Source organism: Dermacentor silvarum, chromosome 10, assembly GCF_013339745.2.
Source record: "Dermacentor silvarum isolate Dsil-2018 chromosome 10, BIME_Dsil_1.4, whole genome shotgun sequence".
Taxonomy (NCBI): domain Eukaryota; kingdom Metazoa; phylum Arthropoda; class Arachnida; order Ixodida; family Ixodidae; genus Dermacentor; species Dermacentor silvarum.
Window position 1 is genome coordinate 108,007,601 of NC_051163.1, and position 27,838 is coordinate 108,035,438.

General features: G+C 45.9%; 1 protein-coding gene across 1 annotated transcript in view; it reads left to right on the forward strand.

The window, feature by feature from the left end:
* LOC119466436 (putative phospholipase B-like 2) overlaps window positions 1–27,838 on the forward strand; it is an 88,485-nt gene that overhangs the window by 47,739 nt on the left and 12,908 nt on the right. The window contains exons 6-10 of the mRNA XM_037726947.2: window positions 2,559–2,650; window positions 11,475–11,635; window positions 16,095–16,187; window positions 16,249–16,320; window positions 19,942–20,094. Coding sequence (XP_037582875.1) covers window positions 2,559–2,650; window positions 11,475–11,635; window positions 16,095–16,187; window positions 16,249–16,320; window positions 19,942–20,094 — 571 coding nt within the window. The remainder of the gene's footprint in view (window positions 1–2,558; window positions 2,651–11,474; window positions 11,636–16,094; window positions 16,188–16,248; window positions 16,321–19,941; window positions 20,095–27,838) is intronic.

Sequence of the window (27,838 nt, forward strand, 5' to 3'; positions counted from 1 at the left end):
CAAGCGAGTCTTTTTGGCTTGTTGTGGCAAGAACCTTGAAATTAGATGGCAGCGCGAATGTTTTGTATGTTTCCACAAACGTGGAAGTATCGCGGAAATGTTTCCACGATACTTTTGTTTATTAATTGTGACCGTGGTTGCTCTTTCCTTCAGTATGAAGGTTATGCATTATGTATAAGATCTGCTTCTGCGTAATCGCTGTGAAGCTGCCCTGTGCATGAGGTGACCAGGTTCCCCTCAAGCTGTTACTTGCAGCTTTTTGCCTGGTCATCCTCGCAACCTTTTTGTTGTTGCAGAATAAACTCAATTAAATTTATTTCAATTTTGAGGGTGCTGTTCCACCAAGGGGACGATCGCATTCTCTGTGTAATGAATCATCGTGTTAGCAGTGCTGCGGTGGTTTTGACAACAGCAAACATCTTGTAATTTGACAGATTTAGTAGCCACGTATATGCAAACAGTACAGTACCCTGCACAGTACCCAGAGCAGCCAATTAAGCTACTTTCATTTGAAGTAATGATGAACAGGATACAGAGGCTCCTTGTATAACGAGCGATGAAGTTAGAAGGGCATTGCAAGACATGACTCGGGAAAAGGCTTCTGATGAAGACGGAATAACATTCGAAGTATTAAACGATGGAGGAGGTATCAGGTTGATGCTCATTATGGTGATATGCAAACGTCCTCAATTCACGAACTGGAGCCGCAAATTGATGGAGTTTTACGGTGTCGATTACGTTTCTGAAGTTAATACGTATAGAAACTGCAACCACCGACAACGTTTCGGCTAGGTTTTCAGTGCTTTCGCAGACGCTGGATACACATGTAGGTCTCAGCAAGGTGATTGTTCGCTTCGGTACTTTTACAAATATCGGTATCTCGTGTCTCGAGTGTATGGGAAGACTGTAGGTACAGATTGGTGGTGCAAAGTAGAGCACTGCACGGGCTCGGGCTTACCCGAAAGCCCGGGCCCGGCCCGGCCCGTGGGCCGGGCCGGGCCGGGTAGAGCAGTTTTTGTAGCGTTAGCTACACTGGCCTAGCCAAGCCCGTTTCGCGCGGCACATCAAGAGCCGTGCTGCGCATGCGCAAGGATCAGTGATGTCACACGGCTTGCGCACCGGAGCCACCGGAGCCGGCACCTCTCGCGCACTCCGCCGCCGCCGCGCGCGACTCACCGCTGCCGGTCTGCGCATTCCAGAGGAGTGACGTCGTAGCCGTGGTAGACGCACTGGCGCCGGCGCGCGCTCGCTGTGCAGTCACCGTCTGACACTCCGCTGGAGCCGCTGCGCTTCTGACTGGCGTTTGCCAGTGTGGTATAGCCATGGAGAAGGAGAGCGCAAATGCTGCTCAACAGCGCAGAAGAACGGAGAAGCTTGACTCATCGGATCCCGACATAGTTGCCTGGCAATTAGGGGTTGAGCGTAGGAGACAACCAGGAAAGCTAAGAATAATCAGCTGAGCCTTTGCTAACGCTACGTATATCCTGGCATAGCTGAGCTAAGCCACTGCAACTTTTTCACGGGCTCGGGCAGGGCTCGGGCACAGCGTGTGCTTTTTGACCCGGGCCCGGGCCGGGCTCGGGTTTTTTGACGCGGGCCCGGGCCGGGCTCGGGCTTTGTGCGAGTTATTCTCGGGCTTCTCAACTCTGAAAAACATGTATTTTTCGGTCTCGGGCCGGGTTCGAGCCGGTTGCGAGCCGGGCTCGGACCGGGCTCGGGCTTAAGGTAAAGGGGTGGCGGGCCGGGCCGGGCGGGTAACGTAGATTATTTCCGGGCCCGGGCCGGGCCCGGGTCTCGCCATAAAAGTTTTGATCGGGATCGGGCGGGCCGCACAATGTAAAAACGGGCCCGGGCCGGGCCCGGGCCGCAAAAATCGGCCCGTGCAGTGCTCTAGTGCAGAGTGAAACAAGCGAGAAGGAACAGAAAAAGAAGAGGACAAGCGCTTACTGCGAACGGAAATTTATTGTTTGAAACGAGGGTTGATATAGAGAAAAAGAAACTACGGAAAAAGTGATGAAATAAGCCGAAACACGCACATGTCAACATAGATCTTTTATACAGGGAAGGTGCCGGCACTTTTGAAAATGTTTGTGTATACAAGTTGAGAACAGACGCTGCGCCAAACACAGACAAGAACAAGAGGGTATAGACATGGAAAAGGGCAAACTTTCAACTAAGTAGTATTTCAGTCAGAGTGTGCCCAATGCAGCAAGGAAAAAACAAACCCACTGGAATATGAGCATGACGTTTATGTCTACGGAACATGCCGCGCATGAACGTTTGCTAGCCGCTAAACAGAGAAATAGAAGTTTTACTAACATATGCATTCCCCCTCGAGGCAATATAAAAAGCTCGTATCAGCGATATGACGCTGAAATTTTCGCTTCTGTCCAGAATATTGATCCTCCGAAGCTGCGGAGCACACATGTAAACTCGACAATGCGCAGGCAAATGCGCAATACCATGGTTTCTTATCAAAACCTCATGTTTTCCAGCATCATTACTGAGGCAGCGGCCAGTATTGTTTTGCGTATACTGAGCCTGTGCCTATATTACAGGTGATATAATCCCCGGCCACACGATAAGCATGTCCTCCTACGCTGGCAAGCTGGTTTCCTTGGATGACTTCTACCTGACATCAGCCGGTCTGGTAAGAGGAAACGATGTCCTTCGATGAGGTAAATGCTACCATACAGCCGACGTGAGGCTGTGAACAGGCCACATCAATGTCCGTGTTGGTTAATCAATATCCGGGATAATTTGGACCAGCTCAGGTTCTTTAACGTGGATCAAAATCTAAGCACACGGTTAATTTCGCATTTCGTCCCAATCGAAACGCGGCCGCCGTGGCCGGGATTCGGTCCCGCGACCTCGTGCTTAGCAGCTCAACAACGTAGCCGCTAAGCAACCACAGTGGGTCATGTCGACGTTAACGCGATTCGCACGGAAACCATGCAGCGACACAGCGTAGCACTACCGCCTAAAGCCCCTATATATAAAAAGTAGCGCCATTCTTAGATCTTGCCGCCACCGCGTTCACCCCGGCGTTTCCTCCTAGCCGCCTCCTGTCGCCCCAGCCTCCTCCGCTCACCCATTGGCCAATCCGTGTCACGTGGAAGCACGCGTTGCGCTTTTGTATATTTTTTTCTTTCCAGCGTGCTCCGACTGCCATTCTCGGGCCTGTGCGACGAAAGTGCTGTACGGACAAACGGATCAAACGTTTAGGGACAAGAACTTCGTTGTGATAGCATGCTGCTGCGCCTTAAGTTGCCGCAACTGACAAGGCGAGGGCAAAAGGCTTATTTTGTTTACCATCCGGCGTGCGCAAACGCTTGCTGCAGACTTGATATTTGCGCCGTCTCGCATCGTCGCGTTGCTACTTCCAAAACAGCATTATTAAGACCAGTTACTGACTGACGAATCAAAATCGCGCCTCAAAAACGTCTCCGCAGGGCGCGATCGAAGTTTTCCTCGGATTTCCTCTGGTAGCGCGTTTGCTGTCGTCTGCCACGGCAGGCCCGACGCAGGCGGCGCCACTATCGATATCGCGCCTCGATCGCGCTGGTCGCGCCGAGCGCGATAGTGGAACGGTGGAGGAGGGAAGTGGATGGCGCTACTTTTTATATATAGGGGCTTTAACTACCGCCGAAGGGCGTGATGTGGGATGCGTGTTTGCAGACTGGCTCTTCTCTAGCGCTTCTTCTCTTAACACGCTATGCTATCTGATGATACCACCACGAAGTCAGCGTGCTGCGCGACCGTGTATATATATATATATGAACGACGAGAGAGGAAACCCAGGGGCCCGATTTTTGTTGGTCATATTGTCACGTAGTAGTGACGGTGAAGAAAGCAGTCCTAAAACTGTGAATGACGACACTGATTCTTTATTGGGCGAACCTGTGCCCACAAAAGCAAGTTACATTCGAAGCGCAACGATAGTGGCGAACACAGTCGGTGATCGTCTAAATCTGATCAGCGGTGTAACGCGTCGGCTTTTATACATGAGTCATAGAAGGTTCCAGAGTAATCCCCGGTGCCCGCGTGTCTTCCAGAAAGTACTAGACAATTCGTCTCGCTCATACAATCAGATTACATAGGTGTCGGTGACAACAGACAACGGGTAGAAGCATCGATAACGTTCGAGAAACTTCCGATACATGCAGGCGCGTTGTGCGCCGAGCGATAATGTTTAACTGTTAGCTGGTGGAAAGTGGTAAACGGTGAAAGATAAACAAGTACACGTGTCAGTATCATAAGAAGCCAACAAACAAGGACACCAAAGACCGCTAGGGGAAATTATTGTAGTTCTTAATTGTATTAAAGACGACGCCTGCGGCAGAAAGGATGATCCACATCCGCCGCCAAGGCCGTGAATGGTGGCGCTGGCTAACAGTTCGAGGGTTAGTTCAGTAGATAAACATACCCCGGAAAGTGGATGGAAAAAAGATGCCGCGGCAGCTGAATCGGTAACATAATTCCATGCGTAATGCGAAGACGCGGCTTCGTATCCCACCTGCGGCCAGTTGTTTTCTCATGCACTTTCGTTTCTGTCGATGTACCATTTCTTGCATTTATTAGGAACTACAAGTATTGTCCCCTTGCTGCCCTTTGTGTCATTGTTTGTTGTCTGCTTACGATATATATACAGGGTGTTTTTTTTAGCTGCACCAAATTTTTAGAATTAGAAAAATGTAAATATTGGTCACGTTATGTTTACCATTCGAGTTACGGATTGGCGGCCTCTAGATACAGAGCAATTTCGGCACTTACATGCGTAATTAACGAAGTTATGCTAATCAACTTTTTAATTACCAATAATAGGTGGCTACAGCAAATGCGTACCTTGGGGCCCGTCCTCGACTCTACCTATCCCAACGATCAAATTTTGAATAGCGAAGTTCATGTGGGCGCTACGCGAACAATTAGTTCCCCTTGGCAGGCTCCTTGAAACCGAAACTGGCCGCAAAAAGAGCGTCTGTGTCGTCGATGCCCCCCCCCCCCCCCCCCCCCGCCTTTGGTCACGTCTCCAACGTCACCGCCGACCCGGCCCAAAGAGCACCTTGCGTTGTCTCCTTGCTGTCTGCGGCGTTGGCCTAGCGCTCCAATGCCGGCGGGCTGCCAAATTTACTTCGTCATTCCGTCGAGCGCAACGTTGCGCTGTAGCGTCAACCCCGCTCCTTGGGCTTTTAGATATTGCAGGCACGGCGTCATATCAGTCTGTAGCGTCGACTGCGAACGTCGCAGATATCACGGAGATAAAGGCCGTTTCACATGGTGCGATTTTGCACTGCGATTATCGCACCGGAAGTGCGATTTCCGTCGCATGCGACGAAAATCGCAGTCGCAGGGCCGATTCTGCGATTTTCGGCTGCGACCAACCGGTTGGTCGCAGCGTCGCAACGTCGCAGCAATCGCTGCGATTTTTCCGTCGAAATTGCGCCGAGAGGTATTTCGCGGTCTGTTTTGGAAAATGGCGGCGGTCGGTCAACGCAACGTCTATAGATACTTTTTTGTCTATAAATATTGGATCAACGAGCCTCGAACAGTGCAACTAATTGAGTGGAGCCTTGGATTGCGCAATCGGTACGTAACATCAGCACCGACACGCGAACAGTGCAGATAAAAACTCGGTCAGATTTGGTTCTGTGATTTCTACGAGTTTGTTGACACGCTACGTTGCTAATCTGGCGACGCTGTTTTTTAGGTTGGCTTCGGGTGCTGATAGTACGTACTTTTGCGTGATTTTCCGTTATTCACACGCGCTGCGAGTTGGTAAATGCTACGAGGTGTCCCTCACGGGAAGGCATGGCCTTCGGATGTCGTCCCAATTTTCTGGTTCTGGAGACAAGTCGCGATATACGAAAACGCCACAGTTTTATCGCCGTATGCTTTTATGGACGGAACAATTTAAAGAATATGCAACTACGGACAAATGCTGTGGTCGCGCGTATAGCGTGACCAAATGCTTGGTCACGCTATATGCGCGACCATTTAGTTGCAGTTGGTTGGTTAGGGCTTTCATGCGCATTTTCCCCAATGAATCATCTCATTTCAAGGTTCTGTTACTTCCGCTGCGAGACGCAAAGCGAACGTGCAAACTGGATATCGTAATGAATGTTCTACAATAGCATATTTCACGCTTTGACTGGGAATAAGCAGTATTGCCAATTTATTTTCGAAGCAATATTTAAACAGTTTTTTTTTCTAATTTTTCTGATGCATCATTTTTTTCCTGAATAAAAAAACCAATAAACCTTCAGTGCGTTGCAGACTTTGTATCCTTACTGCATCTGTATTAACCCTCACATTAAAAGGTGATTGCACATTTCGCTTATTTCAGTGCATCGAATTACTTTTGTTTATGCTGGTTGTAACATATCGCAGTACTCTAAGAAACTACTTAGCCATAAACATCCTTGCCTTTTCTTGCTTCTCTGTCTCTACTTCCTGTAAAACACATGCAATAATGCGAAAAGCAGGCGAACACCTTGTTTTTATAAGCAGTAGATAACTCATTAAACAAAAGCAGATCAAAATTGTGCAGTGAAGTCAGCCGGTTGCATTCATTCGTATGAATGATAGCATCTTTTCAAATGTGGCTGGGTCTTGCATGTCCACAGCTCATAAAGTGTGCAGACTCATCACGAGGCGTAGGTATAGCCCATCAAGATGGAGGCAATGTTGCTAATGAGTCTGCACTTACATGTATTACTGCATAAACTCATATAACCATATCCCATCATTACTCAATCGAGCTTGCTCAGTCATATTCACCAAAATTCTACTTATCCGAGCTTGCTCCGACTCATATTCACCAAAATTGTACTTGGCCGAGCTTGATCTGACTAATATTCACAAAGATTCTACTCAGGCAAGCTTGCACCGAGTCATATTCACCAAATATCTACTTAGCCAAGCTTGCTCCGACTTATATTCATCAAAATTCTACTCAGGTGAGCTTGCACTGAGTCATATTCACCAAAAATCTACTTGCCGAGCTTGCTTTGACTCATATTCACTAAAATTATACTTGGATCAGCTTTCCCAGACTACCACATGACAATATTCACTGAAAGTTTACTCAACTGAGCTTGCTCTTACTCGCATTCACCAAAATTCGACTCAGTCAGGCTGAAACGAACTCAGACTCACGGTTAGTTCGAAGTTTTAGTGAGCCGACGTTTGAGTGAGTTCACCGTGCTATGTATGCATTACATTATGTGACCTGTGCGGTGAATAAGCAAACATTGTCTATGAGTACGTGTTGCATCGGGTGAATTAAGGACAACTGTAAACACTGCAGTTAGTTTTCTAGAGTTCAACTGACCGTTGCGTGAAAGCTTCGCCTCATGTCGATTCAAGCAAGTGCATTGGATCTGCATCATATTTTTTGCCAATCCTGCTGTCTGTCCTAACCATTACTGGGTGGCCACATTTTGTACATTTCAACACAAAGTTTAATAAATGACTGTAGTGAAATATATTAAAAAAAGATTCTTGCATCACTGCATGTATAACAATCAGAACATGACACAAACACATGCACATAAGATGCACACAAATGATAAATACATACAGATGGAATCAGCTAGCCACCACCTATTGAAAAAAAAAGAAAAAGCACAGGACTACGCATAACCATTCCCCTTGCCCAGGTACATGGGCTATAGGAGAAACACACGTGCAACCTAGCAGTTACCTCGAGGTAGCAGCTATGGGCGCTTTTGCATTCGCAGCTGGCCACTCAACCACTCAAGTGTGTTCAGTGTGCACTTGTACTTAGGCACACTTTTTATTGTCTGTATTTCAAAAATTTAATGTGGCTCCTCAAGATTTTGAGAATGTTTGGATTCTGAGGCTTGCAAAGGTAAATATTTTTATTCCATTTTCGTTCAAGGTGAAGGCTCATACAAAAGATTAGAGATATTGTCAGTGCCCCTCACTTTCTCTCAGAACATAAGTGGTCTGTTATTGAGATACTAGCAGCTTTTCAACAGCAAGAAAGGGAATCAGCTTCCCCTGTTTTAAGCATTGGGTTAATGCAGGCAATTCAGGGAGGCATAAAGTTTTGCTAATACAATAGGTTCGGGAATACCAGATTAGACTGTACCTTGACACTTTCCTTGCACTTTCTTATTTTGGTCAAATAACCCAGTTTGAAATGACTCCAGTTAGCATGCTCTAACATTGGTCTAATATAGGTTAAGTACATGACTAGCTTAACACACTGGGATGCTGGCTTTCATTTCCAGGAAAGGAATCATAGCACCTGCTCCAGTTGCATGTTTTTGGTTATCAGGGGTAGTCAGCCTCACTTTAAGGATAATGTGCTGAAGCAGGTAGAAGCACACGCATGCCATTAGCGGATAGTTTCGATAGCTTCTTACCTTACACTTGCCACCATGAATACAAAATTTTAGCGTTCGATTTTGTTATTAAACAAACAAACGTACTCCTAACAAGGTATTTTAATGTTAGCCGTGTGGCTACGCGGCTGCGCTACGTACTGCAGCATATTAACTTAAGCTTCTTGATACAGATTCAGAACACACTAACAGCGCAAGAAACAGGACGAGAAAATAGACGACGCCCATGTCTGCCAGCATGATACGATACTACGTACACAAGTGACTGCAGCTCCTAAAAAAATGTGGTGTCGGCTTTTACTCCTTTCGAAATATTCAGAGAGCACTTGTATGAATAATTACAGCACAGGCGCCGAGACGGACGAGCCACGCTGGCGCTAAGATAAACGTTCACAACACAAATTCCATTGCACGTTCAGTAATTACACACAGATCATTTGCGTCTTTGTTCAGGGGCAGACGTGAGCTTTTGGGTTGGTGCTTGCTGCTAAGTTTTGTGCAAGAATATTGCTAGGAGCAGGAACCACTAATGCGCAATCACGAGCAATACACACACACATCCGTTTTTCAGAAGCTGACGTTAATCACGGGTAGCGCGAGGGTCTCTGCGTTGACATGACGACTCCGCCGAATCCCGAATACTGCATATGCGATGACAACAGCTATAGGGGCTTGTTGATAGGTCCTCTTGTAATTTGTTTAACCGTAGGTAGAACGACACAGGCATAAAACACACACGAGACAGCACACAACGCTGAACGACGACCTGCGAACAGCTGTTTACGTCCGCCATTTCTCCTCGTATTGAACTTCACAAACCGCTGTTGCGCACTCCAAAACAATTCTAAACTTTGAAGCGTTTTTAAATTACAAAACGCACGTATTATTTGATCCTAATAAAGATAGGTCAATTATATTATAACGCACACGTCTTTATCATTACATTAAACGGATTTATGCGGCGTGTGCGACAAAATCTGGCAGCAAGCAACCCTGGGCGTCGCATAATCGCATTGTTGACATCGCCCCATGTGAAATGGCCGTTGCGAATTTCGCATCTGCGAAAATCGCAGCTGCGAAAATCGCAGTGCAAAATCGCACCATGTGAAACAGCCTTAACGCTAGTGCTCGCGGGGCCGGACCGGCGCTTACCTCAGAGACGTGACGAAACGCAGGGGGGCGGTGACATCGACGACACAGACGCTCTTTTTGCTGCCAGTTTCGGTTTCAATTAGCCTACCAAGGGGAACTAATTGTTCGCGTAGCTCCCACATGAACTCCGCTATTCAAAATTTGATCGTTGGGATAGGTAGTGTCGAGGACGGGCCCCAAAGTATTTATTTGCTGTAGCAGGCTATTGTTGATAATTAGAAAGTTAATTAGTGTAACTTCGCTAATTACGCACCTAAGTGCCGAAATTGCTCTGTATCTAGAGGCCGCCAATCCATACACTCGAATGATAAAGATAACGTGACCAAGATATATTTTTCTAACTTAAAAAATTTGGTGGAGCTAAAAAAACACCCTGTATATATAGACCATTGTCTGAACATAGACCGTTTAATTGAAGGCGCCGCCATTTTGCGATCACAGCGCCGTGTTTTGTTAGGCGCCTTGCTGCTGTGTGCAATCGCGCTGGATTGTGCGCGGCGAACAGCGTGTTGAGGACGAGTGAAATGTTCTCGCGTTTTCCGCAGAGGGTTCAGCAGGTGTTTGGGATAGGGAAGCTTCTTATCATGTCGTTACTAAGCTTCGAACTTCGCTATAGCCGACGGGTCTTGACGCGCTACCACAGCTATGCCCACAGCTATGCCCGCTATGCCCGCGATATGAGGCGAGTCAAGTCGGCACATTGTCGATACATAACACACACACAACGTGTTATTGTGTATGTCTAGTCTTGAGTTATATTAAGCTGTCACCTTGTGACCTTCGATGTGCCTTACCAGCGTACATATCAATCCAGGTAATCAGCGAGAACCTCCGAGGAAACCCGTTTTGCTAGCTGTCATGCTCATAAACTTTTGTTCGCTCCTAAACAGCACACCCACTGGCACATACACAGTGATACAAGATGGCGAGAGGTTCCTTCCCTGACAACAATTGGTGCCATCTAGTGGGCCCGCCACGAAGCCTACACATGGCCTCCGAAATGCAAGGCACGCAGGTGCGTGCAAACGCTGAGAAGCTTGTCATGCGGCAGCTCGGCTCCTGTCACGCTTTTTTCCCGAAATGCTGCGTCATCTAGTGGCGCTTCCAAGATATCCGCTCAAGGCCTCCGAGACGAGAAGCGTGGTGAACGCTGAGAATATTTCCCTCGCATGCCGCACACCCAGTGGCAGGTACACAGTTACACAAGTTCTCGAAAGGTTCCTTGAAGAGTGGCACATAACCATTGCATTTATGGCGCAGCTCGGTACGGCGTTGGCATAAGAGACGTTCATCAAAAAGCGGCACATATCAAGTGCATTTGTGGCGCAGCCTGCTGACGCATCGGGTTGCTGACCTTGAGAAATCTTTGTGATGGGGGCTCTATTCTTGGTCAGCATCTGAGAAACTTAAGCTATATGTTTCGTCATTGTAGGGCGGCACTCGTACGTACCGAGTGACTAGAGTTGGTAACAAAGAGGTTGATTGAACACCGACACGGACCAAGTGGCAAATACCCAGTGCTCCCAGTCGGCATCAATGAGTATCATTGTACAGCGGGACATACCTAGTTCCACATCTACAGTGGTCCATGTAGACGTTGAAAGGCGTTTGTTGAATAGTGGCACATATGTATGCACATACTCAGTGGCCCAAGTTGGTCTGACGGTTGGTTTAGAACCCTGTTTTCACAGTACATCAGCCGGATGCGCTACCCACTTGACCACAGACTACCTAGTAACCCAGCTAGGGGAGAAAACTGTCAAATACAAACATAAATTGATACATACAAATAGAGATACTTGTGCCACGTGCATATAATACCCTAGGAATGCTAAGGGATGAAAAATCCAAAATTGGTGTAGTCTTCTGCAGCACCTTAGCGCTTGAGAAGTTAGCGCAGTTGGTACGTTAGGAGCACTCTGCTGAAACTGTCCATTATCCAAACCCTGGCAGGCCGTGACAGAGACGTCGATCGAGAACAGCAACCCGGATCTGTGGCTGCTGCTTGATCCAGAAGCGTCGCCTCTAACCTGGGTGCGCGCGATGGTGGCGACAAGGCTTGCTACGTCCGGACGCGAATGGGTTGACATATTCGCGAAGAAAAACAGCGGCACGTGAGTATGGCTTGCCAGGTACATAGCCTGTCATTGCACGGCCTGTATAAGAATTGCGCTTGTGTGGGCGCCTTTGCATCTCCCCGATATGTGGCTAGATCTGCTCGACGTTCTGCAGCTATGCCTCATGCATAGTGATCAGCTGCTATTGCGATCCCAGTTGCGATGGTACATTGGGTGGTTGCTTCGATGTCCAAACGCACTCGGCCGAGAATGAAATCGTCAGCCCGTGAGATTTTTCTGGCCGTGTTCCTAAGGCCGACGAATCTATGCATTTTTGCACATGCCTCGGGAACGGCGGCAATGCTGGGTATTTATCGCTTCCGCTCTGTGGGATAGTTTCCTAGTACTGGTTTTCTCGTGCCTTGTGGCAATTGCAAAAGAAAAAGCTGTGTGAGTCATAGCGGCCTTTATTAGCTAGCTAGGCATTCGCGATGTTCTCGTGTAAATTTTGCGAGCTGTCATGCCTTAGTTCTTTACGTCAGTGTCGAATATATGGCTTCCCAGTACAGTGCTCCATTATGCACTACAATCTTTTTCTAGCTCTTTTTATTATAACTTGTATTTGTGATTATCATCAGTGTTGCGATAATGTACTTGTTGATGAACGTACCTCTTAGAGGATGGAACACAGCTGAACATATTTTTCACAAAGGAGTAAATATCAGGTGTTTCCTTAAATGCGGAACTCTTTTTTAATTGATGCAGTCATACCTGTGCTCATGCTGTTTTTGCAGGTAGGCTACATGGCTAGGCAGACATTAGGAGCAAGAATAATTTTGGTGATAATTTCACTAAATACTTAGAAAGTGATAATTAATTTTAGGGGTCACTTTCGGCCACGTGTCGCAATTGAAGCCGGTAAGTGGTAAATTCATACTTTCCTAGCCAGAGCCTAACTAGCATAATTTTCGAGATATCTGCCCCTAAAATATGCCAACAATTTCCTCCGATGTCTTACGGCGCGTACACACTAGCGGATAAACGCGCGCTGTGCGCCGACCGCGGCAAAACGCGCGCCGCGCAAGCAGCCGCACGGCAGCTTATTCTTGCCGCGGCAGGTATCGGTCCCGGACCGATTTCTTGCGATTTGCCGCGTGCCGCGGATGAAGGAGACCAATCAGAACCGCCGCTTCCGTGATGTGCGCGCGGGCAACTGGTTTCATGCGGGCCCTCCCGACCGCTCGTTTCATACTCGTGTTCGGTGTCAGCCGGAAACTTGTTTCGGACTATCGTCTGCAGGGTGCGACTGTTTTCACAACAAATCCATGCAGGGGCGGGGCCTCGCCTCGATGACGTATCACCGTTTTCTTTTTTGGGGGGTGAAGACGACGACGCCTCGAACGCAATCATGTGGTTCGCATGAATGCAAGCTACGGAAGCGTGGCTGTATGGCCTAGTGGTTACGACGCTCGCTTTGGGACCGGGGGTACGCGGGTTCGTATCGCGCCTCGGCAAGAAGTTTATTTCTTTTCTTTCTTGGTATCACCATTTTCTTCTTTTTTTCCTCTCTGTTTGGCGGCGCAGTCGGTTGTGCCCTGGTGCGGCGGCGGAAGCCGCTGTGCCGGGCGCCGAGACGAAGCAGCGGTCGTTGGGGTGTCGCGGAGCGCAGCGTAGCAACACGCCAAATAAAAAAGTACTGCTCCAATCAGGTAGCCTCCTCCCTCCCTGATAGTGAGATTATATTTGGATCATCAAAACAGTGATGCGTTTATTTCGCAATACCATCGAGCCCTCAACAGCAGCCACAGTTGTGCCTAGTCACCAACAGGCCAGCGTGTTCTTCGTTCCAACACCGCCAAACAGAGAGGAAGAAAAAAAAAGAAAATGGTCATACGTCATCGCGGCGAGGCCCCGCCCCTGCACAGATTTGTTGTCAAAACAGTCGCACCCTCTTCTGCACGCGGAAGGAGCTAACGGATTGTTCGAGAAGGGAGGAGGACTGTATGCTGGCACGTGACTGCCGCAGCGGCACGCCGCCGGTTGGTGTGGCCGCCCTACCGCAGCTGCGTTTTATGACCGCGCGCGTTTTGCCGCTAGTGTGTATGCGCCTTCAAGTACGTCTTGTTTATGCCAAATAATTTCTTTTTTTACCGTTCCACGAAGCATCGCAACGATCCCCTTATTCCTTCTAATGTGTCAGAAGCAGTGCTCTTCGTCTCCTTCTTCTTTATGGGATTTTATGTGCCAAAACCAGTTCTGATTATGAGACACGCCGTAATGGAGGGCTTCGGAATAATTTTGGGCACCTAGGGTTCTTTAATGTGCACTACGACGCAAGCACACGGGAGTTTTTGCATTGCGTCTCCATCGAAAAGCGGCCGCCGTGACCGGGATTCGATCCCGCGATCTCGTGCTCAGCAGCGCAATGCCTTAGCTGACTGAGCCACCGCGGCGGGTTCTTCGACTTCTTTATGTACCTCACGGCAAAAAAAAAGGACATCACTTGGACACGGAACAAGGCGTAGTTAAGACACAGGAGGCGATCATTAAGAAAGATGCCTTGACTCATGTTACCTAGGCGTGGTATAAATTGTGAGACGCAGGCATTTCACTGGATGGTATACACAGGTGCCGATAAATAATTTTAAAGACGATAGTCTTTCTTGGGGAACTTAAACGCTGAAAATTTGGTCTGTCTGTCTGTCTGTCTGTTTGTCTGTCTGTCACCCGATTCGGCCACCCGGCCAAAGTTGGACCACTTGCTTACCGCCCACACTACTTAAACTGGTACGGCTGTTCATACTTGTGAACGTTATCGATCACAAAGTAAATATTACGCATATCTGAGGCGCAACATCACTAGGTAAGTATTAGGAGGTGTGTTCCTTTAATAGAAAATACATAGATACGTAACTCTAAAGATCCTAGTTTCTTAAGCTGCGCTGAAAATGCCATGCTATGCCGCCGACGAACGACGTTCCCCGACTCCATTGCAAACCTCCATTGCATTTATCATGCCAGGACGGAAATGGTACGAGAACAGCATCACGGGTGGCCGCGGATCAGACCAGCACTCATGTAGTACGGCCGGCAGAAGACTATCGTCTTTCGACGACATTTGCAGCGAAGCACGCAGATACGCGGCAATTTTTAGATATAAATATTTCAGAGCATCAGTCTCAGCCTTTATTGAACAAACCTGGTATATTTCCCGTAATAGCCTAAGACACGACTATGAAATGTCCGCTTAGCATTCAGGTTTGTTGGTATCGCAGGCGACCTGCTTCGACAATTCGCCGCTTCTAGTCTCCAGGTTGTTTCATAAATTGCAGGCAACACTAGAAAAATTAGAGCACATATCGAGTGCATTTGTGGCGCAGCATGCTGAAGCATCGGGTTGCCGACCTTGTGATGAGGGTTATAGTCTGCTCAGCAGAAACCCTTGTGATGAGGGTTCTAGTCTGCTCAGCATCGGATAAATTTGGGCTATATGTTTCGTCATTGTAGGGCGGCACTCGTACGTACCCAGTGACCAGAGTTGGTAACAAAGAGGTTGATTGAAAACCGACACGGACCATACCCTATGCTCCAAGTCTTACTTCAATAAATATCATTGTACAGCGGTAGATACCTAGTTCCACATCTACAGTGGTCCATGTAAGCGTTGAAAGAGGTTCGTTGAATAGTGGCACATATGTATACATTGCCACCTACTCAGTGGCCCAAGTTGGTCTGACGGTTGGTTTAGAACCCTGTTTTCACAGTACAGCAGCCCGATGCGCCACCCATTCGCCCACAGACTACCTAGTAACCCAGCTAGGGGAGAAAACTGTCAAAATGCAAATATAAATTGATACATACAAATGCATACTTGTGATACATACTTGTGCCACGGCCATATAATACCTGATTGTTTCATCAATGGCAGGGAAGAATTGAAACCTTAGAGCGGCGTCTGACTGTCAGATTGCCTTTATTCAAGTATCATGAAGCTTACATACTTAACTGATTTATTTATTTACTCATTTATACATAATACAGCCCTTTTGGGCTATAGCTGAAGTGGTACATCTAATAGGCGTTGTACGGTTTAATAGTGCAAGCCTGCTCGCTCGATATTCGTAGTGGTCCCGCCCTGGTAAAAGGTGATGGGCACGAATTGGAATGCGTCTGTCTTGCTCGGGCATCTGCTGTTTTCTGGGCATCTTCTCCCTTTAGCTGTGCAGCAAAACACCACTGCCAGTATGACACTAAGGTTACAAAATTGAGGAGTGCTACCTAACTTGATAAATCGCAGGTGGGCCGTTAGCATCCCAACTTGCAGTCATTTTTACCTTCCCTTCCGAATTCAAAATATTTATTTTAATTATTGCTCATCTAATTTCACATGTAACATTCTCGCTGTGTGCAGGGACTGCTGGTGGTTGGGATCGCTTGAAGAATCTTTTCGCTTTCGAGCTTCTACGCAATATGCCAATGTTGAACTGAAAACATAACATGTGTGCTATTCTCGCAGGTACAACAACCAGTGGATTGTTGTCGACTACAAGTTGTTCAAGCCTGGAACTGCTATCGTGAACGACACGCTGTGGATCCTTGAACAAATGCCGTAAGTACACGTACATCTTATGTCTCGTGCAACTTGCAACAACACTTTTTTTTCATTACAGTGGAATAATGCGGCAAAAGGACGTCAGTGACATTCTTCGAAAAAAGACGTATTGGCCCAGCTACAATGTCGCGTGAGTACGCGGTCTGTTTTGTACCTTGTGCAGACCTTATTATTCTCATATCAAACAGGACCTACTATCACAGGTTTCTCGCGAGAGGTTTCTCACGTTCAAATCTCGCGCTTTTGGGAAAAAAATATTGCGCTAATAAATATGATGGTGCATAGGGGACGGAGTTATATTTCACACACACCTGCCTTTCACTATATTATTGCTAATCACAAAAATGTCGATTCTGCATCAGCTGAAGCAGAATGTGCTTAGGAAAAGGGCTATGACCTGCTGCGGGGTGTCACAATCACCCTAGATTTGCTGGCGTCCTCCAATTGCTAACAGCGCTCTCAATCTAACATGAACTAAGCGCCTGGCACTTGCGTTGTTACGAAGAGTCCACCGTATTCTGAGGGTTTCTCACGAAACGCGAATAACGACGAGATTTCAACGAGATTTCGTTCTGCAGTGATTTCAAAGCGCTATGCAGGGACAAGCATATAGGAAGGGCGTTGTGAGTCGCTGGGCATAATAGTTAACGTAGGCAGCAGTCCTGTCTTGGACAGTGCTTATCAGCTAATTCGTGCAGGGATTGGCTAAACGACATCCAGCATTAAACAGCACAATCCCCAAAAAGGGGAATGGACAAAGGTGATCCGCTTAAAAAAGAAAGGCGGTTTTTCGATACATGGCGTGCATACTCTTGCAAAATAATACCAAATTAGTGCATTTTCATTGCTGATCAGTTACGCGAGACTTTTAAACAAAACTAACTCTATGAAACCTGTAACAACAGACTCCGCCAGCGCCTACTGCGGGCGAACCCAAGCTATTGAGAAACCAATGAATATTATCAATTGTAAAATGCTTGACCCTGCCTGAACATTGGCCACATCAGCCTTCTCGGCTGATGCGGCCACCGCAATTGCCAAAAATCGACAGCATGTGACATGCTTTTTTTTGTGCTAGGCCAGCACGAATACTCTTAGCTTCGCTAGAGAACACTAGTTGCGTACAAAAAACAAGACATAGAACATCCATGGTAGCAGGAACGCCATTGAAACTACGAGGACAGGTACTGAAGTTTATCAGAATACACTCTGTCAACACGTTCACGGCGTTCTGAGTGAAAAAGGTGCGCTTTTCAAGGTTAAAGAGAGAGAGAGAGAAAAAAAATCATCGCGTCGTGGCCATGATACCACGGCACTAATTGCTGCGTTGCGCTTCTGAAAACCGTCAAGAGAATAGACTTCGGGCTGTAGTTTCCCATGTACAGGCACATCGTTATGAAGGAGCTTACGCTGCCTAACTTTGGTACTATAGCTGGTCCTTTAATCACTGACTAATTGGTTTGATCTAATTTCCCTCCGGACGGTAGGGCATAGCCGCTTAGCAAGATTGGCCAAGAATAAGGTGGCATTACGGAAAATTTACGGAATTTTAGTGAATGCACATAAAGCTACAAAATCTTTGCTTTATGAAATTGTATTACTGGAGATGAGCATTATCAGTGTCTGTATCCTGTTTATATTTTACGTGACTGGAAGAGCTTCTAGCGGCATGATATTGCGGGATTCAGATGTCCAATATGACCACCGTAGTTATTGTTGCGTTCCCGCCCGGTTAACTAGCTGTAACATTCCATTTTATATTGAATTTATTCCTAGAATATTTAAATGTGCAATGAAACGGCTCACGTGACTAAACGATAAGCCTTCGCTCCATATTGTCGGCAGAGGTGTTAATTTGATCCTGTAGCACACGAGGAAAACAAACAGATGATGTAATTTTCTTTCATTTGAGCTGTTCAGTTGTGAGCAACAACTCCAGCGGAGAAGCAGACAGAGTCAGGATGTTTCGAGCCACTTTTGCATGAACGCGCTGACAAGACGAGACAGAAAAAAAAATGCTCACGAGCTGTTCTTTTGCCATATTATTGTTTTTACAGCCTTGTGCATACTGTAAATACACACTCCAATCCTTTCTACGTACGTGTAATTCCCGTGAAATTTTTGGTGGAGGTGCTATCAATATACACAAACCTGCACCATGCTTTGCTTAGGCTCAAAGGCTGACTAGCCCAGCCAGGCCGGGGCTGAATATTGTTGGCACTGGTCACGTTGGGCCAGGCAGAGCATTGGGCCGGGCTTGGGTGGGCTGTGCATGGTACTGTAGAAGTCAGACCGGGCTCATGCCCGAAAAGACGACTCTTGCGGTGCTCTCACTTCTGCTCTCTTGCCCGTTACCTCACTTGCGTGGAGCAAGTATCCATCTGGAGACTTCGGTCTGTCCGCCCATACAGCACCGTTTCTTGTGTCCAACTGAGCACCTGTAGGCTCCGTTGAATTAATTGTCGAAAGTGACTTGGCCCCGCGTCTCGCGTCTTCACCAGATGTTCTTCTTCTGGTGTGTCTGTGTGCTTGGATAAATGCTGTAGAAACCCGCCGTGGCTCCTTAGTGGCTATAGTGTTGGGCTGCTAAGCACGAGGTCAGGGGATCAAATTCCGACCACGGCGGCCTCATTTAGATGGGGTAGAAATGCGAAAACAGCCGTGTACTTAGATTTATGTGCACCTTAAAGAATCCCAGGTGGTCCAAATTATTCTGGAGTCCCCCAGTACATCGTACCTCATAATCAGATCGTGGTTTTGGCAAGTAGAACCCTAAAATTTAATAAAGGCTGTAGAAGAAAGAATGTTAAGTATGCAGGAATACGGAGAGCCCAGTCTAAAAACCATGTGAGCTTGCTGACGAGCGATCAATTCCACAAGTGGCGCGCACAGCTGCAACTGAGAAGCGCACTGAAGGCGAAAGACACACAGAAATAAAACGACATGCAGTTGCCTGATTTATCTCTCTATCCTATCCAGTACGGTGCTCAAGTCAAATAAAAACGATTACCAGCTAGCGCAAATATTGCTCCCCAAAACCACTTGTTTGCATCTTGCATGCAGCCGTCCTGCTCCTAGCTTGTTTCCAGCTATATTGTGCCGTGTGGGAATACGTTAATAAAATAGGTAAGAAGACTAGCAAATTTGTGGGAGCTCATACTGGAACCGGTAATCAGCAGTGTACGAATTCGCACTCTAGTGCAGAGAGATATATTTATTTTTGAGTGGATATGCCCAACGGATTTTCGAAGCCGTTCTTTGCCGGTCTGAGAAACAAGCTTTAACGGAATATCAATTGAACTTGTTTTTATTCTCATATATGATACTTAAAAAATGATTCGATAAAAAGCTGCACTCAAGCAGCCTGACTAGCTCTTACTACACCTTCACAAGGCCAAGGTAATTATAATAAAGAAAGGAAATATGTATACAGGAATAACGTAGCATTGCGAAAACAGCAGCACTATATCGCGGCCGAAAACATGAAAACATGAACAAGGAGTAAGGAGAAAAATATATGCAATCCTACAGTAAAGAAATAAAAAATAGCAATAATGGCACATGAATGCCAATAACCAACGTTATATTGTTAGAAATCCTACTTTGCAATAAACCATGACAGATACTTGTGTGAAAGTTTGCCCAATCACCAGCACACAATGATCAAGCATTAGTAATCGGCGCTCATATAAATAACCGCGAATTACAGCCATTTATATTAAGTCTAATTCTGATTTCTTTTTTTTTGCAGCTACTTCAAGGACATATTCGTGATAAGCGGTCAAACAGCGCTTGTGGAAGAGTATGGCGATTACTACAGCTACGACAAGGCACCGAGGGCAAACATGTTCAGGCGATACCACACCAATGTCACTGACACAGAATCCATGACGGCTCTGATGAGGTAACTTGGCAAGCTCTAGCTACTTTCTCTTACCGATGGCGATGAAGTGTCGATATATATGTCGATAAAATTGTCGTGAATACCGCTAACGTACGCAGTGAAATTGAAACACAGCGTTCCTTCATTGAGAACGTTGTGCACGTTATACTGAATTCGACTGGTTGACCTGCGTTTTTTTTTTGTTCCACGTTGACCACGTTTTCTTACTCCGTGTCACAAAAATCCAATTTCACTGGTCGATAAAGAGCATATGCTTCAAGCCCGGAGTTTCGGACAGTCATGAAACAGATCTATGCGTATGATTGCATGCACACGGATGCTTTACATTGAACGGCCTCGAGGCCGCGCAATGCGCCAACGTTCGTCGTTTACTTCTCGGTTAGAACCTTCTAAGCACGTGCCCGGATCACGGAGTGGCCCGGGCACGTCCGTTTCCTGTGCTTGCTGTCCCTACCACCGCCCCAGAACGTTTTGGCCGGCATCTTTATCCCTACTTGTCATTCGTGGCAGCTTAATGTTGTAGAAGCGTTGATTTGCATATTTAGTACTGCTGCCTTCTTGATGAACATGTGGTTGCTTTCTTGCCAAATTATTTTCCATATTATCCTAGCGTATTGAAAGCTACTTGATGCACCATCAGGCTGTGTATATGCACACCCGTAGCCTACGCACCTGATGCCATATTGCGAAACGTGGTGCGCAAACCAACGCCGACAACCGCTGTTTAGTGCAGCATTTGGCTCATTGTTATTCCAGTCATGAGTTGAACGGTTTCACAGCTGGTAGAGTAAAGCGGGTTAGGTGCCAGACAGTTTTCCCACTGATGCAAGTGAGATCATGAACAAAAAGACTGCGCATACCTGTGAGTGTAATGTTGTGGTGCATATCAGCACTGGGTGCTTGGTGCGAGAACTGTCTGTGCAACAAAAACGCTGTCCCAGAAAACACGCACGCACGCACGCACGCATGCACGCACGTACACGTACGCACACACGCAGGCGTTCGCGAGAACATTTTAGCGCCATTTTGGGCTTATAACGGGTGTTATGTTTGCCCATTAACGTCTTTATGCTTAAAGAGCAGGATTGTTTGTTGATTGCGCGAAATAAAGTGTTCCTTATTGGCGATTTTTGAGATGAGTAAACAGGATGGTTGCTGCGGGAAACCATAAAAAAACTACACGATAAACTTGGGATACTCTTATGCGTCACCTTTTAAGAATAGGTCAAAGGTCCCCGACTGCTTCTCACACTCCCCGGCAACTGCAGCTTATGCAACCGCAATCTTTACCGGGAAACGCTTGCGGCGTACGCGATGCATGAAGGAGAGCTTTCTGGTTCTTTTTTTTCTTTCTCCCTGCGCGACCGGCCCCGCTGCTGCTGCTGCTGCTGATTATTATTATTTATAGGCATCCCCTTTGAAACGGGGCGGCAACAAATAGTCACCTAGCCTACTTGATTTATTCAGGTATACTATAGATTTTCCTTATCTAGCATTTTTGTATACCTCTCATTATCCTTTTTCTTCTTCAAAAATTTACCTTGTAGCGCTACCTATGAGTTTAAGAGATCAGGTCGTATCCATCTTTTCCCAGCTTTTTTTCCGCCAGTACTTTAATCGTGTCTTGCTCATCTCGACAGCGGATCTGTTGATGTTTTCTTCCACTTTAAACCCAAGCGCTTCTGATAGTTGCACGTTACCTACGGTTCTCGCTCAGTGAATCCCGTCGCATTCCATTATTAAGATGTGCTGCTGCCGCGAATGCGAACGCCATCTGGCGGGGCTGCAAGGAAGCGCGTGCCATGCTGTGATTGGTAGAAAATTTTCGCTCACGGTCAACGCCTTAATCCTTAGCAGCTACCAATCCCAAACTACCGAGTTAAATATTTTGATGCGCACCAGGTAGCCACAATTAAGACAGTTAGTAATGCGGTTTCTCTTATCGCAGGTTTGATTGGAGTAGTCGAGTAGAAAAAAAAACCGTAGCCGCAAAAGTAAGGGTGGGAGCCATGGCACGCGATGGTACAAAGCAACAAGGGTGCACAAAATTTTAGAATGCACCTTGAAGGACGCCCACTTCACTACGGGTTACTATACTTGGATGATGTACGTATGTGGAGAGGCAGTCTTTGGATACTATTTGGAGTGCACTGAAACATAACTTGAACTTAACCGCTGCTTTCTTTTTTTGGTTCGACACCCTGTTATGTGTCACTTTAAAGCAAAACTTTGTTTTCCTCTTCCCCTAGGTTCCGCTTTCTTCGTTTGCAAGCCGCCATGTGTTTAGAAATACATATAGACAACTTACGTCCCTACTAGGTCGCGGGATCGAATCTAGGCCACGGCGGCCGCATTTCGATGGGGGCGAAATGCAGAAAACCCCCGTGTACTGTACAGTGCACGTTAAATAATCCTAGGTGGTCTAAATTATTCCGGAGTCCCCCACTGCGGCGTGCTTCATAATTAGGTGGTGGTTTTTGCACGTAAAACCCTATAATTTAATTTAATAAATTTTTGTGTCCCTAATTACGTGCTGGCTGCTGTCTTGCCTAGTAGCCAACCTGAGTGGCCGAACGTGTGCCACTGGTTAAAACAAATTATGGGGTTTTACGTGCCAAAACCACGATCTCATTATGAGGCACGCCATATTGGGGACTCTGCAAATTTGGACCACCTGGGGTTCTTTAACGTGCACGTTAAATGCGCGTGCACCTAACGCGCACCTACACGGGTGTTTTCGCATTTCGCCTCCATCGCCACTGGTTATCTTCGACACTGGTTATGGGCCTTACTTGGCCAATCTCCCAGATCGTATGTGCTATACTGTGACGCAAGTGACGTGAAGGCTTAAACGTATTTCTATATTTGTGCTATTTCACTGTGTCCATACAACTCTCATCAGCATTCATACCTCGACAAGCGCCATACATCGCCCCACGTCCTCGTGACGGCGACGGCTGCAGGCGACGACGCCGTGCAGGCGTCATTACGTAATCCTGTTACACCGCTAACAAGGACAAGCATCGCGTCAGTTGAACTTTGAGATTGCGTTCCACGTGCACGTGTAATCGTTTTACTGCGGTTCGTAGCTCCTAACTTCCTCGAAAGAAAAAGAAGAGAAATACAGGGTGTTCGTATCCGTTTGACAAAAATGTGCCGGGCAACTGCGATTGCATCCACCAACGTATTTCTTGCTGCACAGTTGGTAAATGAATTGTTTTAAGTTGCTGCATCATACGAAATTCCATTAAACCGTGCCTATAGTTTACTACCCGCGAACACAAGGTCATTACGATCTAATCAATCCTAAGTTGTACGCCAGTACAGCGGAAAAACATAGCTCCTTAACGCCTTTTTGTTCTTCCATCAGCCGATTACAGGAAATGTTTTTCCTAGTAGTTCTGCAGACCACTATACTAATGAAAATTTGGAATTTCTTGGAAACTACATTTCGCAGGATCTCAAAACCTGCAGCTTCATTCTCTATTATTTCGTTCTTTTCCTATATACACCTTCTTCAAGGGAATTTATTCCTCTCCGTGCTATTTTCTGCATAGAAGCATGTAGGCGAAGATACACCTGCTAACCGCTCTGCATTTCAATAAAAGCTTTCTCTGTCTGCTTTCCCACGTGTAATGCGGAAAAGCTGTGTTCCGCTGCCACTGGCGGCAAGTTGTTTTTTTCGTCCGCTTTTATTTATTTATTTATTTATTTATTTATTTATTTATTTATTTATTTATTTATTTATTTAGGAATACTGTAGCTCTCACTTGAGGGCCACTACAGGAGATGAATTGTCAAAAAAAAAAAACAGAAATATTATCCGCGACAATACAACATAAAGCATTGTCAAACACAAATTACAGGAAAAATGAACAAAGTGTACCCGTGTAAGGACTGTTAGAAATGCAAGAAATAACAGAAAGCATGATCAATTCTTAAGTATCCCGTTGCCTGTAATACAATTCTAGTTGAGTATAAAACTCTTTAGCATTTTGTGCTGTTACAGTACAGTCCAGAAGGTCATTCCATATGTTAACACATGAGGGAAAGAACGACTGTTGGAAACCATCAAGGCGTGTTTTATAAGGTTGTATACTGACACTGTGGTTTACACGTGCACTGTGTTTTATAGGGGGACGAGTGTACGTTTCTTTCTTTATTTTTCTTTCATTTCTGGTTATCTGGAAAAACAATTTCATTGGTTGTTTTTCTCGCCGTGTTTCTAGCAGTTCCAAGTCGCAACATTTCAACATATCTGTTACAGAATCGGTTCTCCGGTAACGTGAACAAACAAATCGCACAGCGGTTCTCTGAATTTTTTTCGAGTTTATCTCGCAAGTACAGTTGATGAGGGCTCCATACGGAGGAGGCGTACTCCAAAACAGAGCGAACAAATGTTTTGTACACAATTACCTTCAAGTTTTTGGTGCATGCTACAACTTTTTTTCTCAAAAAGCGCAGGTTTCGGTAAGCCCTAGAGCAGACCTCCTCCACCTGGGGGCGCCAGCACAGATCATGATGAATGATCACCCCTAAATATCTGAAGCTACATACATTCAACAAAGGGTTGTCACCAATTTTATAGTCAAAGGAAAGCGCAGTTTCTTCTTGTTATATGAGCAAACGTCGATTTCGAGCAATTTATTTTCATTTCCCATTTTACGCACCAGTCACCTTGGAGGCATCGGTTAACTTTCCTTTGATCGGTTTTATCTGCCACGGTGGAATAAATTAAGCAATCGTCGGCAAAAAGTTTTGTTATAACAGGTGATTCAAGAACACTGGAAATATTACTGATATAGATCAAGATCAATAGCGGCCACAATACTGATCCTTGTGGAACCCCCGCCAAGATTTCTAGTGAATGATACATGCAGTTTTCAATGCGGATGGATTGCACACGACCACTCAAATAGGCTGCAATCCAGTTCACAATGTAGGGATCAATACCTGCATTCTGAATTTTCAAAAGCAATTTACAATTGGTGTCTTATCAAAGGCCTTCGCAAAATCTATGCAGATGACGTCAATTTGTTCTTGGGCATCCAAAGCTAGATAAAAATCATGAACCGTCTCAATGAGTTGCGAAACAGTGGAAAAACCGCTTCGGAATCCATGTTGTGACGAAGAGAAGTTATTCACCTCAAGGAAAAGAATGACATGCTTTGCTATTGCATAAGCTTACAAGTCCCAGAAGTGAGCGATATTGGACGATAGTTGTTAACTTGACCTCGACTGCCACATTTAAAAACCGAAATCACAACAGCGCTGCGCCAATCTTGAGGCAGTGAATTTGTTTCCAATGACTTTTAAAAGATTATTGTTAGTTAAAATGACACCCATTCAGCATATCACTGCAAAAATTCACTTGGGATCCCGTCTGGTCCACTTGATTTTTTGGTATCAAGCGCAAGCAATTGCTGAAATATGCCTGCTTGAGTGATTTCTAGTGGGCCCATTGCGCAAGCTCCCAATTCACTACGCTCATTGTTTCCTTGCTCTGTTCTCGTCTTAGTAAATACTGACTGTAAGAACACATTGAAACAGTCTGCTATCTGATTGATTTCCGTGATAATTTCGGAACCGCTTTTTATCTGGTCTACCTGTTCCTTTTTATTGCTTAAGTACCTCCAAAATTTTGGAGGAGAAGACTTCAAGAACATCAGGAAGCGTTTCGTTAAAGTACTTTTTCTTGGATTCCTTTATCGCTAATTTTAGTTGAGCATGCAAATCGGATATTTGGGTTGGGTTTTGTTTATTTTTACGTAACCGTTTTAGTCTATGTTTTGTGCGTATAATTTCCCGAGATATCCATGGGCTATGCTGCTTTTTTTTCATGCGGGTAGGAATAAATTCATCTACGCAATGGTTGACAATTTCCTTGAAACGTTGCCACAATTCCTCTACTGACTCACTAGATGACACAAGTTCAGATTCACTAAATGATAAACTTAAGTCATGTACTATTGTTGTATCGTCTGCCCGTGCGTAGTCTTTTATAGGTTTAAAAACAGGTGATCGCCGACTACTTTGTGTACCGATTGATATATCGACCTATATCGTTTTGTTGTCTGATATTCCTGGTTCAAGTGACACCCTACTAGCAGCTACTTTGCAAGATAAGAACACAAGGTCTAACAATGACTGAGAATATGAACTCTCTCGCGTATTTTCTTCAACAATTTGCTTTACATTATGACAAAAAATAATTTCCAGGAGTTTTTCAGCACTCGAGACTTCTGTGCGTCCAGGCGAGAGAGTCTTCCAGTTTATGTGGGGTAAATTAAAATCTCCAGTCATAATTAGCCTCGTACTATTATTCAAATGAGCATACAAAAAAGCGTTTAATTCGTCCAGGAACTCAGGCGTGGCAGCGGGGCCCTGTAAACGCCTCCCACTATGAACGCAACGCCACTTATAGATATTTTGCAGCATACTGCTTCTGAAAAGCCACAGTCTATTCTTTCGGCCCTAACTGATGATTTCACAACTACAGCTACGCCGGCCACCTCTTGGGCCCCTATCCCATCTGAACATTTTATACCCTGGAGGAACAACACAGTCATTGGAAACTGAACTATTTAACCATGTTTCTGCAGTAATAAGTACGTGTAGGCTATGAGAGGGTAATGTAGATTCAAGTTCTGTGATTATATTTGCAGCACTCAAAGCATTAAAAAAAAGCAGGCTTAGCTATGAGTGCTGCAAAAAATTAGAAGCACTCTCCTGCGCAGTAGCTACGTAGAACCTGTGCAAGTTTCGGGCAGTTTTGTCCCCGCTTCGCGTTATCTCCGACGCTCTCCTCGAGTTTGGTCCCAAATGTAACATTTGTCATTTATTTTCAGTTTTTCATGGCTCAGCGAAACCTTCGCCCCATTAGCTCTTTCCGAAGCAGCACTTAGCCAAAACTGCTTTCGAATTTCCACCGTTTCTGGTGCATAGTCTTTTCTGACGGAGTAGGAGGATCCCTTCAGTTTATAGCATTTTTTCATCACGTGCTCACTTTCCTTATAGTCATAGAATCGCATAAGAACCGGTCTACTTTTCCTTTTTTTTAATCCTGCCCAGGTGATGTATTCTTTCTAACGTCTTTACCTCAACGCCGAGCTTGTCCTCAAATACCATTTTTCATGACTGCTTCTTTCAAGTCAGTGTCTGTTTCAGAGGCACTTTCTTTAGTATCAAAAACTAGAAGATTGTTGCGTCTGCTTCTGCTTTCTTCGTATTTTACCAGTTTTTTGGCTTGTAACCGCAGTGGTCTCAAGAGAATCTATTCTGGTTTTCATTTCCTGGATAACATCTAGTGCACTGGATACCCTATCTGTCTTTGCATTCAGTTCGCAGATCTGAGCCTTAATGTCATTCAAACCACTATCAGCATTGGCCTGGTTATCTAGTACCATTTGCAACAGTTGGGCGGTCGTAGACCCAGGGTTTTCTTCAATATTATCCGACATTCTGAGCAGTAACACCATTGACCAACAATCAAGAACAATCTGGCAAAATCTACAAGGACACGGCAGGACTAACAGAAAACGGTTGTCGCTACGGAAAGAGGAACTTCATATCGAAAACGAACCTGCAAGAGCAGCAATAGCGGCTTAGGCATGCTGTACAGAGGCCGAATGCCGTGCCCTCTGAAGTGGCCATGTCTCGATGGTCCTGTAGTACTGTTGGTACCGATGACGTCACTCCATGCGTAGGCAATAATTCTGTCGGCGAGATGATGCGCAAGTGTGGC